This window comes from Polypterus senegalus, chromosome 4, assembly GCF_016835505.1.
Source record: "Polypterus senegalus isolate Bchr_013 chromosome 4, ASM1683550v1, whole genome shotgun sequence".
In the NCBI taxonomy this organism is placed as follows: Eukaryota; Metazoa; Chordata; class Cladistia; order Polypteriformes; family Polypteridae; genus Polypterus; species Polypterus senegalus.
The window spans coordinates 80,201,173-80,215,858 of NC_053157.1; the positions used below are offsets into that span (position 1 = coordinate 80,201,173).

Consider the following 14,686-nt stretch of genomic DNA (forward strand, 5'->3'; position numbering starts at 1 on the left):
TCCACCTCGTCCTTGACCCAATACCAACCAGGTTTTTCAAAGAAATATCAGGCGTTCTAATTGACAATATTCTGGACATAGTAAATTGTCATTAGATACGGGGTCTTTCCAGACTGTCTTAAGACTGCTGTAGTTAAACCCCTTCTTAAGAAACATAATCTTGACCCCTCTGCCTTTGAAAATTTTAGACCCATTTCTAACCTGCCCTTCTTAAGTAAAATTTAGAGAAGGCAGTCATTATGCAGTTAAATGACCACCTAAATAAACATGCTATTCTTGATACTTTTCAGTCAGGCTTCAGAACAAATCACAGTACAGAAACTGCACTTGTTAAAGTAGTAAATGACTTGGTAAATGCAGACAGAGGCCATTTATCTGTTCTCATCCTCTTAGATCTGAGTGCTGCATTTGACACCATTGATCATAATATTCTTAGAAATCGCCTTAGTCAATGGGTGGGCCTCTCTGGCAGTGTCTTAAATTGGTTTGAATCCTACCTGGCAGGGAGAAAATTCTTTGTGAGTTGTGGTAATCAAATCTCAAAGACACATGATATCCGATATGGTGTTCCACAAGGCTCTATCCTGGGTCCGCTGTTATTCTCAATCTATATGCTTCCGTTAGGTCAGATTATCTCAGGTTACAATGTGAGCTACCACAGCTATGCTGATGACACACAGCTGTACTTATCTATAGCACCTGATGACTCCGACTCTTTCGATACACTAACACAATGTCTTACTGGTATTTCTGAATGGATGAATAGTAATTTTCTCAAACTAAATAAAGAGAAAACTGAAATTTTGGTAATTGGCAATAATGGATTCAGCGAGGTTATCAGAAATAAACTTAATGCACTAGGATTAAAAGTTAAGACGGAAGTAAAAATTTAGGGGTAACCGTTGACTGTAATCTGAATTTTAAATCGCATATTCATCAGACCACTAGGACAGCATTTTTCATTTAAGAAACATAGCTAAAGTTAGACCTCTTATATCATTGAAAGATGCTGAGAAATTAATTCACGCTTTTGTTTTCAGTAGACTAGATTACTGTAACGCACTCCTCTCAGGACTACCCAAAAAAGACATAAATCATTTGCAACGAGTGCAGAATGCAGCTGCTAGAATCCTAACTGGGAAAAGAAAATCCGAACACATTTCTCCAGTTTTGATGTCACTACACTGGTTGCCTGTGTCATTCAGGATTGACTTTAAAATACTGCTTATGGTTTATAAAGCCTTAAATAATCTCGCTCCATCTTATATATCGGAATGCCTGACACGTTATATTCCAAATCGTAACCTTAGATCTTCAAATGAGTGTCTCCTTATAATTCCAAAAGCTAAACTTAAAAGAAGTGGTGAGGCGGCCTTCTGCTGCTATGCACCTAAAATCTGGAATAGCCTGCCGATAGGAATTCGCCAGGCAAATACAGTGGAGCAATTTAAAACACTGCTGAAAACACATTACTTTAACATGGCCTTTTATAACTTCACTTTAACATAATCCTGATACTCTGTATGTTCAATTCTTCATAATAACTATTCATGGTGGCTCTAAAATCCGTGCACTGACCCCTACTCTCTTCTGTTTCTTTTTCCGGTTTCTTTGTGGTGGCGGCCTGCGCCACCACCACCTACTCAAAGCATCATGATGCTCCAACAATGATGGACTGAAAGCCAGAAGTCTACGTGACCATCATCATCAGGTCCTTCCATGAAAATATGATGATTTATGTTAGGTAGAATGCCCAGAGGGGACTGGGCGGTCTCTTGGTCTGGAACCCCTACAGATTTTATTTTTTCTCCAGCTTTTGGAGTTTTTTGTTTTTCTGTCCACCCTGGCCATCGGACCTTACTCTTATTCTATGTTAATTAATGTTGACTTATGTTTATTTTTATTGTGTCTTCTATTTTTCTATTCATTTTGTAAAGCACTTTGAGCTACATTTTTTGTATGAATATGTGCTATATAAATAAATGTTGATTGATTGATTGATCAGCATAACTGTGGTAGCTCATGTTGTAACCTGAGATAATCTGACCTGAGATAATCTGACCTAACGGAAGCATATAGATTGAGAAGAGCAGCGGACCCAGGATAGAGCCTTGTGGAACACCATATAAATATATATATATACTAGCAGAATACCCGCGCTTCGCAGCGGAGAAGTAGTGTGTTAAAGAAGTTATGAAAAAGAAAAGCAAACATTTTAAAAATAACGTAAGATGATTGTTAATGTAATTGTTTTGTCATTGATATGAGTGTTGTTGTCATATCTATCTATTTATATATATATATATATATATATATGTGTGTGTGTGTATATATATATAATATCTATATATATATATATATATATATATATATATATATATATATATATATATATATATATATATATATCAAAATACCTAAGATTGGCAGCGGAGAAGTAAAAAGAAAAGGAAACATTTTAATAATAACGTAACATGATTGACAATGTAATTGTTTTGTCATTGTCATGAGTGTTGCTGGCATATATATATATATATACACACACAGACACATAAACATATATACACAGTTTTATTTATATATATATATATATACATATATATATATACACACACACATATATATATATACTGTATATACACATACATATATACTGTATATACACATATATATATATATATACAAATCTACATATATATCTACATATATATATATATTAGGGGTGGGACTCGATTAAAAAAATTAATCCAATTAATTAGAGGCTGTGTAAGAATTAATCTTGATTAATCGTATGTAATCGACACGTAAATTTGCCCCAAATCGCAAATGTTTTTTTTTAATTTAAAAGGGTTTTAGTGGGCTTACAGAATCAAATAATAGACATGGACATGAATATTGTAAACTGAAGCTGTTTTAATTTCTGAAAAAAGGCTTTAAACTGCATTTGAATTCAAAACAGAAACAAAAATATCATCCCTGGTTAAAATTGGGCAGACTTAAAAATAAAGTGGTAGTTTAAGTACTTTAAGTACATTTTCAGAATAGTATTGTCTTTAAATAATAATAACCAAAATTTCAACATAAAGTGCAGTTTTTCTTCTTAAAAAAATAAGTCAGAAACATAAAAGGTAATTTGACCAGCTTACTCTTTAAACTCTGAGTAACATTAGCCAAAATTATTTTGTACATTAGGCTAAAACAGTGTGATCATTGAACATTTTGTAATTAGATGTATTTAGAATTACTAACGGTCACGGAAGTCCAATGATCCCCAGTAAGAGCCACAAAGTCCGCTTTCTGTAATGCATCTAATTTTGCTTGCTTTTCAGTGTGCACAAAACCATGCTTTTATCAAGGCTTCGCTCGGGAAGTCGAAATGATCAGTCGTAGGAACGCGCTTTATTCCGACTCTAACATTTTTGTAGCTGTGATGTGTGCATCAGTGTAATGGATGTACCAGGAAATCATGCATTGACAAAAGTTCCCGTTTGCTTGGAATTGAAAGTGTGATTAAATGCGTTATTTTTAACGCTTATGGAGTACATGCATCGAAGCTTCTCAGCTGTGCTTGTGCTAAGAAAGGGAAAATTTTAAAAATAACGTAACATGATTCTGCTTAACCTAATATTTTTCATACGCCCCAAACCAAGGAGATCGAAGGTAAAATGAATCGGTAGCGCTGCACATAGTCAGTACATCCCTCTCGGAATCGAACCTCGAATGTCGCGTTAGAGGCTTAAGACTCTACAATTAGCCACAGCGTGTGGCTTGTCTATGTGAGTATGTATTGTAGATCGGGTATATATATACATTTATATATATATACCCGCGTATCGCAGTGGAGAAGTAGAAGTTATGAAAAAGAAAAGGGAACATTTTAAAAATAACGTAACATGATTGTCAATATACAGTAATTGTTTTGTGAGTGTTATTGAATGTTGCTGTCATCAAGGATTTGATTATCATTATTTGTTTCAATCAGGGTCGTATTTGTATGTGTTGTGTTCAAGTTACATTCCGTGTTTGTCAATCGCTGTAAAGATAAGAGGTTTCATTCATCGATTAGTTCCTTACTGCATCAATAAACAGCTCGTCTTCCTCTTTATCTGAGATGTGACAAACTGCATGCATGGGTTTTTTTTTTTACACTGTCTTCCTTTAGCAGGACATTCACTTTTTCCACTGTGTGCTTTGTTTCCGCAGTAGCTGCACTTATGAATATGATTGTATGTATCAGACGCTTCATATTTTTTTGCTGCCTTCTCAATTGTGTAATTTGGTTTTTGTTCAGCACTCTTTGGAACTGTTGCTTTTTGTCTGTGCACTGCGTCAGTTCACGTGAGCCGCTTGGTGTTCTTGCATCGAAGGTTCCCAGCTGTGCTGGTGCCATCTCGTAATGTCAGCTAAGACCCGCACTTAAAACTTTCTCTCGCAGTTTCAATGAGTTTGTGCCAAACACCACCCTGACCATCTCATCTTCCTCTGCATAAGCACAGTCCTTCACCCGTGAATATTTACCGGCAGTGTTTGTATTGGATTGCCGCTGATGGATAGCCTTATATGGGCCTGTCTATGAACTTAATTTAATATAAACTTACGGTTCACGCCGTGCTTTGTTTCCGCAGTAGCTGTACTTATGAATATGCTTGTATGCATCATTTGCTTCATAATGTTTTTCTGCCTTCTCAATTGTGAAATGGCGTTTTGTGCTCATCGCTGTTTGGAGTTCTTCCTTGTTCTCTACGTACTTACGTAGGAGGCATGATGATGTCACACGAAACTCCGCCCCCTACGCCATCTCCAACTCAACTCCATTACATTATATGGAGAAAAATAGCTTCCAGTTATGACCCTTATGCGTAGAATTTCGAAATGAAACCTGCCCAACTTTTGTAAGTAAGCTGTAAGGAATAAGCCTGCCAAATTTCAGCCTTCTACCTACACGGGAAGTTGGAGAATTAGTGATGAGTGAGTGAGTGAGTGTGTGAGTGAGTGAGTGAGGGCTTTGACTTTTATTAGTATAGATATATATGTATATGTATATATGTGTATATATGTGTATATGTATATATATGTATATGTATATATATATATATATATGTATATGTATATCTATATATGTATATGTGTATGTATATATATCTATGTATATGTGTATGTATATATATCTGTGTATGTGTATATGTATATGTATATGTGTATATGTATATATGTATGTATATGTGTGTATATATATATATATATATGTATGTATGTGTGTGTATATTTGTAGATGTTACGTTATTTTTAAAATGTTTCCTTTTCTTTTTCATTACTTCTTTAACACACTACTTCTCCGCTGCAAAGCGCGGGTATTTTGCTAGTATACATATAAAATCTATATATGAAACACACTTTAAATGTGGTTTTTGAGAAGACTAGTAGTCATCATGGGCCTTATGTAACGTGTTTTGAATATTGATGAAGTAGGACGTTTAAAAACATTTCAAGTTTGACACCCATGTTGTAGCTTGAATTTTAGTGACTTAATTATGATGCTGCTGTTATATATTTTCAGCCATCTTGTTGCTTCCTTCGGAGTTTACTCCAGTCAAGGTATAAAAGTGGTTTAATGCACTTCAATTCAATTTTCTGTGCGATTTTTCAGCCCCTCTTGTTCATCTTCCAGCTGCATTCATACTCATGTTGCCCCAATTACAAGACAGGGACATTACTGCATACCTAAAGGAGACTTTTATCATTGTAGTTACTTGCACAATTGGTTCTCACACCATTGCGTAGTGGCCAGCTGTTACACTTTTTTTTATATATCACTTGCTGGCTTTCTTTAATGCAGGTAAAACAAGTGTCATATGCATTTATGCATCTTGCATTTTTCAAAAAATCAAATAGCATTTGGCAAACTGTGTGCCAATCTGCTGATTATGTATAATGAGCAAAAACTAGCTAGTTCTAATCGACTTCCAAAAAAAAACGTCTGCATCACTAAAGTGGCTGCCATTAATTCAATCAAAGACCAAGAAATGGTTTGCAGTTGCCAATAACAGTCTGGCAACTGTTAATGTTGAGCCCTGAGGCATGGAATATATTAACAAATATTGCCATTTCTGCTTTTGTACATTCTAAAGTGTATTGTTTAATATTTGCATAGATGAATTATTTGGTATGTAGTTATGATTTTAAAGAGTTTGGTAATTATAATTACCAGTTGTGTTTTGTTTTTTTTTCTTTTCCCTAAAGCTTACTCCCTCCACAGTTTCCTCAAGATAAACCTTCTGTTAGTGTATTCCCTCCAGTAAGGCATCACTTGATAGATAGCTGCGGTGGATCTATGGTGATCAGCCCTCTTATAAACAATGTAAGTGATGGTGGTGTTAATCTTCTTTTTATTTTAGTTCAGCACCCCGCTTCTTAAATAGTCCAAGTTCATTACTGAGCATATGTTGCAGTGCTTCTGGATAATTTCATACTTAGCATGCTTTATGGGGAAAAAAACACTATGATGACTGTATCCAAAAAAAGTTGTCAGTTTTTTTTAATATACTGTATAAAAATATCATCAAGGCCTTAGAAACTGACCTTGGTATACCCAAGCTCTTAGGAGAACAAATTAACATAATCATACCTCCCAAACATTTTATATGCCTTTGTTGGAATTTAATATGGAAACTTATTACCTACATTCAAAATAAATTAAAAATAAAAGTTGCATAATTTCACAAAGATTGCCTTTGGGGTCAGTAATAGTATTGCACGTGCATGTATTTCAGCCATCAGCTAGTGAGAAGCATATGCGTAACGTGCAATCATATGACAAGAACTAAATGGGAGTAATTTGCATACATTTAATTCTGCATGTTCTGAGGAGTAAATTTAATCTGTACAGTTTGGGGTCATGGGAAGAAGATGGTGGTTATTGCAGCAGCACCCGGTATAAGGCAAAAAGCAAACTTGTTAGATGGTACGCTAGTCCTTTGCAGGTCACAATCAAACATCAAGTTAGAAAAGAATTTGTTGTGTCCAATCCAATGACAGGAGTCTGTAAGTAAAGTATTTGTTTAGTTTTAATCCGGTTATTTGAAAGCATGTGTTCTGGTGGCACAGTGGCCAATGTTCATACCTCAAATATGTGGGGGCTTTGGGGAGATGAAAAAAGGGCACAGATGTTATTCATTTAACAGCATATGAAGGACTAACAATTTTCTTGCTTAACAGGCATTACTGGCACATTTCCAGCGTTTATTGTTAAACAGGTAATGTTACCCAGTTAAGAAAATTCACTAATGCGAATCAATCCAGAAATGCATTTGAAGAATATGGAAACTGTATACAGACCCCAGCACGGACAGGGAGTAATGCTAACTCTTTGCCAACACTCTGCCTATATTGAAACATCTGCACTAAACTTATTAAACTTGAAAGTAGTTAAAACTAAATGTATACCTATAACATTTGTTCAGTTCTTAACATTTGATTGCAGTAATGTGTGTGCTTAATATTTATATTAAGTGCATGCATGATGATAATAGGAGCAACAGGCAATACTTCTGTGATGTAACGCAATAAAATGTTTTTTTTTAGTTGTGGAAATTCCAAGCTACTTTTCAGAAAACTAAGTCCTCAAACATAACATTAGACATATTAGAATTAAAGTTAGGAAAACAAAGTTGTGGTGAAGGCACAGGTAACCATAAGAAGATATTTGTTTTCTCAAGCTGATTTTACTACAGGTTACAGGTTGATTGTGAGACTAGGGAAATGTGATACTTTTCCTCAGGAGTGATATAGTTTGTAAAGGGCATGAAGGTTAAAACATAGTTACCGGCCCCCCACTAAAGTGAAACGTCAAACAAATTGTTTATTATCACAAAATGCATAGAACTCTTGAAAGTAAAACACTGTTTCTGATTGTGAATACACTACAGTATATACCACATTTTTCCATATACCTTCTATAATAATTTGTCTGGTAAATTAGTGAGATGGATGCACTTGTCTCTGACTGAATATTTTCTTAGTTCTGGGAGTAATGAATGATATGGATAATATATTTGTTTGCACAGGATAGTGGTTTTTGGGGGTCTCATGACCCCTTTAGCGCTCGATACGCAGGAATCTTTCAGTTAACTTGAAAAGCTGGAATATTGATATGTCACCATTTCCCTTTAATATCTCTCAGCACACTTTCTCAGTGCCTACTCAGAAAAAAGTAAGCAGTTGGGCAAGCTTAGCATCGTGAGCAGCAGCCCCAGACAAGAGTGATCTTTTGTCTTCTTTAAAATTCTTCTTCTTTCCCTTCCTTTATGCCTGGCGTTTAACTTTTTTAATCTTTTTGTCCAAATTTATTTCCACAAAAATTGTGTCAGGCTAAATTCTCATGTATCATTTTTTCTAATATACACATCAACCATTGAACAGGAGCAAAGACTTAATACGCATGTATTTGTTTCTTCTCTGCTAACAGTGAAATAATCAGCAATTGCTTTACATATGACAGTGCAGTTGTGCACATTATGCAGTTCTGTGGAAATGTATTTTAAGTGCCATAGAATTAAGAGTAAACTTTATACACCGTATAGGAAGCAAAGTAGATAACTGACAGATGATTTTATAGTCTATAAATCACTTTTAATTATTAACTAAAAAAAACCACACAAAATACCATGATGAGATTTATTCAAAATGGAGAGAAAATAATTTATTGATGCTGTTGCAATTAGTACTAAATTTACCTAGAATTTCTGCTTAGTACCCTAATTATGCAGTGTTTTATGTAACATTTAAATGTGTGCAGTTTTCAATAAAACTCCATATTTAAAGATCAGACCAAATCATAAGCTGGAATTAAGTTGTTTGGTAATTTATACTGCTTTTTCTTTTCTCTGATTATAACATATTTTGTTAAAAGAATTGTAGTACCTAACCCCAATTCGCAAGTAAATGTGTCGTAGATGTGCTTAGGACTTCTCAGCTCCCATCCAAAGCATTTAATAGAAAAACTGTACTCTTCCTTTCATATATTGACTTTCTTTTTTTACTCTTCATTTTTGTGAAGTGAAATATAATCAAAATTATTAACACGTTTCATATTTTCTATTTCTTTAGTTCTCAATGCACTCAGATTTGGGCAAAATAATACAAAGTATTCTGGATGAGTTTTGGAAGAACCCCCCAGTTCTGGCAAATGCATCTCCTGGTTTACCTTTGTAAGTATGACATTTCTGCTGAAATAAATGCCATTAAATGTTTGCGGCAGCGGTGGTGGAGGTGGTAGTGGTGGTGGTTGTTGATAAAGACAGTGCTTTATCGTGATTTTTTTCAGAGCCCACAGAGAGTTGGTGCATGTTAAAGGTGCTTTCTATTTCTTTATCCGGATGATTTTTTTTCTTTTCCTCTGTCACTTTCTCTTCATTTTTCATGTCTTATGATGATTAGCTTTATAATATGGCCAAGACAAATGTGTTTGTTTTATATACAGTAGAGTCTCACTTATCCGACATAAACGGGCCTGCAGAACGTCAGATAAGCAAAAATGTTGGATAATGGGAGGTGTTAAGAAAAAGCCTATTAAACGTCAAACTGTTATAATTTTACACTTTACGAACCTAATAATCATGTTTTACAACAAAACAGAAAAAAATTAACTTAGTTACAGAATTGTTTGAAGTTAAATACAGTATGTACTGTACTTAAAAAGTTCAGTCCTGTGATGATTTAACTAAAAGTTTTGATTGTAGTCTGCTTTCCTGACAAGTGCCGTTTCTTCACTATCAAGTCTCTCCATTTTTACAGCATCATTATGTCAATTCCTGTAGCTTCTTCTTGTTGCTCAATGTATTTAATTGCAGTTTCTAGAGCCTTAACTCCGTCACTCATATAGTCAACATCCGTACAAGCGTATACTGTTTACTACAGCATTGTGACTGTGTGTGTGTGTTTGTGCTGTGACATGCGTGCTGTTACTTGCGAGTCCCCGTCTTGCACCCGAAAACACTAAGCTGAGTCTCAGTACTTTAGCAACAGCGCGGTTATTTATTGTAGCAGGATCTGCCACTAACTATACACAGACACAGCAGTCAGTCAGGGTCGTGGCCAAGTAATACTGTGCCCTGCGCATTTATAATTTTTCTTGTTCCTTATATCACCCATCGACGGCAGGTGCTTATAGCATGTCCACGATCTTTTCGGACTTGCTTTTATGGCAAACTGCTACAGCGCTGGGAAACTGCAATTGCTCTGGGATGCTCCTTTGCTTGTCGTCCCGTTGGGTGGAATCCCACAAGAGTTTAGATACTCACTCGCACCAGCCATGATTCTTTTCAAAGGTAAAGTGCCAATTAATTTGTTTTATGTATTTTTACTTTATATTTTGTATTAATCATTTTATATGAATAGTTTTGGATTGTGGAACGAATCCTCTGAGTTTCCAGTATTTCTTATGGGAAAAATATACTGTATGAGTGCTTTGGACTGCGAGCACGTTTCCGGAACGAATTATGCTCGCAAAAAGAGGTTCCACTGAAATTATCTGCGGTAGAGTTGGGAGTAACAAAAAATAGACTACGCTCACAACTTGCAGTTCTTGTTGCCGATTGATGCGTTTTTTGTTTTTTTTTTTGCTGTGGGACGTTGAATGATACAGAATGTCAGATAAGCGAGACTCTACTGTGTGTTGTTTACTGCTTGCATATCTCTCTGTCCTTTAGTGAGGCTGGGCTTAATGTGGTAGCCAAGCCCAACTGCATTACAGAGCAACTTCCACTGCTAAGGTAGAGTATTTGATTGACCCCTGGAACAGAAGGCTTATCCAGTCTATTACTGCTGGTGACACCCGGTGTAATATGAATTTCTGCTGTGGAGCAGAAGTTATACTCGGAGCATAGGTGTTCTTTGTATAGATCTTTTTTTTTTTCTCTCTCTCTGTCTTTCTCTTCATTTCACTCACCTTATGATGAATAGCTTTATACTGTGGTTGTGTAGTTATTATGGTCTCACACGACGATTATCTTTTGTGAAATTCAAATAACATCTGCTGACAGATGGTGATCAGTCAACCCTAGCATTGTAGAAGACAAATGTATTTATTTTATGTATGGTGCTTCCTGCTTGTGCACCTTTCTGTCCTTTAGTGAGACTGGCCTCAATGTGATAGCCTAGCCCAACTGTATTACAGGGACTTCCACTGTCGAGCAGTTGATTAACCCTTGGAGCTGAAGGTTCATCCAGCCCTATGTTGCCAGCGACACCTTAGGTAGGAGGGATTTCTGCTGTGGAACAGAAGTTAAACTCTGGGTATAGGAGTTGCAGTGGGAATGGGTAACAAGTGTGGACACTGGTTTACAGAGGAAAGAATGGGCAGGTTTGCAGCTACAGCAAACATTTCACATGCCACATCAAAGAAAGGAGTGCTGTACCACTTTGTCCTATAGTGTGTAGTATGTGCAACACCTGTCCTTCTCATTTCACCCCTGCTGCTGGAATGACTGGAGCCATCTTTTAGGTAGAGTTTCTTTCACTTTTCTGATTGATGAACTGTGATTCACCTAATTTTGCCCTGTTTCATATTACCTAATGATGATGTGATTGAAAGGGAAGGTGGTTATACTCTCATTTCAATTACCTTTAAAGGTATGTGGCTACACCTGGTGTCGAGCTGTATTTTACAGTCATCCTGGCCAGTGCACCACTTCCTCCCTGCAAAAAGAACTAGACAGGCCCAGAGGCATCTGGAATTCTCAGTCCTGCTTATAGTGGTCTTCACTTTAGTCCCAGCATGTTTGGAATGAGTATATGGAGTGACTGTGACACTATGCGTGTTTTGATTATGACAAATTGATTGTAAATTTTGGGTGAACATATTCTTAAAAGTAGTTTCTAACTAAAATTACTTTTTGTTCATTACACTGAAGCCTCTTCTTATCAGTTAAAATATACTGTGTTATTTTGCAATGATATTGCCTGCTTGCAGCTGCTATATCTGTATACATGTGTGCTTCAGTTATCGTGAGACAGGTTGTAACAGAGATGGATTCCGCCCTCATGTCAAGTGCAGTTAAGTGACAACAACTGAACAGATTATATAGATGTACATTTGTTTTAATCAGGTTAAACTTTTTTAAGTTCAGTAAAGATGTTTTAACATGGGGTGGTGTAGTAATGCAGATGTAGCATTCCTACTTCACAGTGCATGCAGTGCTGTTCTGTCTAAGATGGCTTGGAATCTTAAGTAATCAAAATAGATTTTATTTGATACATGAGTTGTCCATTTGGTCTGGTATAATAGTACACAAACTATCCCTTTCACAGGCAATGGCTTTTTCCTCTTTGGATAGAGCCACCTATTTTCACCACTTCCTCTCGAAATTTGTGTCAATTTATCATTATTTCACTCAACCATTGGCCACCACATGAAGATATCAGTCATTAATTACAGATGTACAAACTTGTTCACGTGGTCTGAACTGTTGCAACAAATGTGGGTGCTACGCTGCTGTTGCTCACATACAATGTCGGACAAGAGAATAGGCCAATAAGAGTAATTCTCTTATTTTTAGACCCTTATGTGGTATTTTTCTTTTAATTTTTTTTTTTTTTGGACCCTCCTGTTTTTTTTTTTCCTATTTTTGCATTTTTTCTCCCTATCTTTAGCAACCAGACAGATATGCAGACACTTGTCTTTTTTTTTTTTTTTTTGTGGATTATATCTTACAGCTTTTAAATATAATTTCATCACAAGGACTTTTTATAGTTTGATACTTTTAGATAAAACATGTGCAAAATAGGTAATTGTTAACAAATAATATCCACCAGTTTTTTATAGATGTCGTATTACTAGTTTTCTTCTTCAAATTGTAATGCATTGAAAGTTTATTGATCTTTTTTTGTGCGCCAGTTATATTACCATGTTCGTGAGGAAGTTGCCTATCCTGCCAGTTTCATGTGTAAAGCAGAAACCAGGGTACAGACTCACTGACGCCTGCTGTATGTCTATTATGTAACAAGTTCAGACTTGACGTTCGGTGTAAGCCGCATGTCTTTGAGATATTTGTGTATGGGAGAGACCAATTTTTTAAAACCTCTTTAAACATGGGGTGGATATGTATATTTCACACATATGAAGATGGGTCTAGAATTTGAACTCGGCTGTCTGGGATTGTGAGGCAACAGCTCTAACCGTTACATCAGTCACATTTTAGTCATCAGGTCATTTAATGGTCTTTGTATTCTTGTAGCTACATTTACACATATGTAACAATGTATAACTCTTAATTTTTTATTTTTTTATTTTTTTTTTTAAGGGAACACATAAATCACACATTGGATCTCGATGAATGAAATAAAGTAATATAGTGTAATTCCTTGTGAACAAAATGATGCAACAATGGTCAATGGAAACCAAAATCACCAGCCCATTGAGAGCTGGATTTTCACACAGAAAATCAAAGTCAAAATTTGAAATCACAGGCTGTTCCAACTTGCGTGAATTTCATGACAGCAACTCATAATGTGACTGAGAAGTGTGTATGGCCCTGAAATTCCTGTATGCACTCCCGAAATTATCCGGACATGTTCCTGATCAAGACATCAGTGAACTCCTGGACAGTCTGTGGAGCTACTTGGTTCTCAATTGGATTCAGGTCTGGGGAATGTGTGGATCAGGCATTAATGCCTTCATCATCCAGGAACTACCTACACACTCTGACCACATGAGGCCGGACATTGTCCTGCACCAAGATGAACCCAGGGTCCACTGCACCAGCGTAAGGTCTGACAGTTGCTCTGAGGATTTCATCCTAGTACCTAACAGCAGTCAGAGTATCGTTGCCTAGCACTTGGATGTCTGTGCGCCTCATCAGACCATCACTGACCCACTGCCAAACCAGTCATGCTTGATGTTGCGGGCTGCATAACACCACAGCGTCTCCAGACTCATGTTTGGGACATGTGCTCAGTGTGAACATGCTATAATCTGTTAAGAGAACAGAGAGCCAATGGTCAAGCTGCCAGTTATGGTATTCTTTGGCGAATGCCAATTGTGCTACATGATGATGGGCTGTGAGCACAGGTCCTACTAGAGAATGTCAGGCCCTCATGCCACCCTCATAGAGTTGGTTTCTGACAGTTTGGTCAGAAACTTGCACACAAGTAGCCAACTGGAGGTAATTTAGTAGGGCTCTGGCCTCACAAAAAGGAACAGATACCTGTCCTGCTGCTAGGTTGATGCCATTCTACAGCCCTGTTGAGCTCTGCTTGTGTAATGGCCCATCTCCTGATATCTCCTCTGTGATCTTAAGACTGTGCTGAGATACACAGCAAACTTTTTTGCAATGGCACATATTGGTGAGTCATCCTGGAGGAGCTGGACTACCTGTGCAATCTGAATCAACTACAGGTACCATCTTATGCTACCAGTAGTGACAAGGACAGTAACAAATTACAAAACTAGAGAATAATGAGTCAGGAAGGAGAGAGCAGTTTTCTGTGGCCAACACCTGCAAAGCCATTTCTTTTTTTGGAGGTTGTCTGGCTGTTGCCTCTCTAGTGTACCTGTTGTCACTTTCATTTGCACCAAAGCAGGTAAAGTTGATTCACAATCACTTATGCTTCCTGACTGGAGAGACTGATATCCCTGAGGCTTTATTGACTTGGTGTCATTAAGTGTCCCTTAATTTTTTTGATCAGTGTA

At 36.6% G+C, this 14,686-nt stretch overlaps 1 protein-coding gene across 1 annotated transcript in view; it reads left to right on the forward strand.

Annotated features, from left to right (window-relative positions):
• The window catches only part of vps37a (VPS37A subunit of ESCRT-I), a 52,162-nt gene that overhangs the window by 23,108 nt on the left and 14,368 nt on the right, over positions 1–14,686 (forward strand). Inside the window, exons 3-4 of the mRNA XM_039750930.1 lie at positions 6,241–6,358; positions 9,106–9,206. Coding sequence (XP_039606864.1) covers positions 6,241–6,358; positions 9,106–9,206 — 219 coding nt within the window. The remainder of the gene's footprint in view (positions 1–6,240; positions 6,359–9,105; positions 9,207–14,686) is intronic.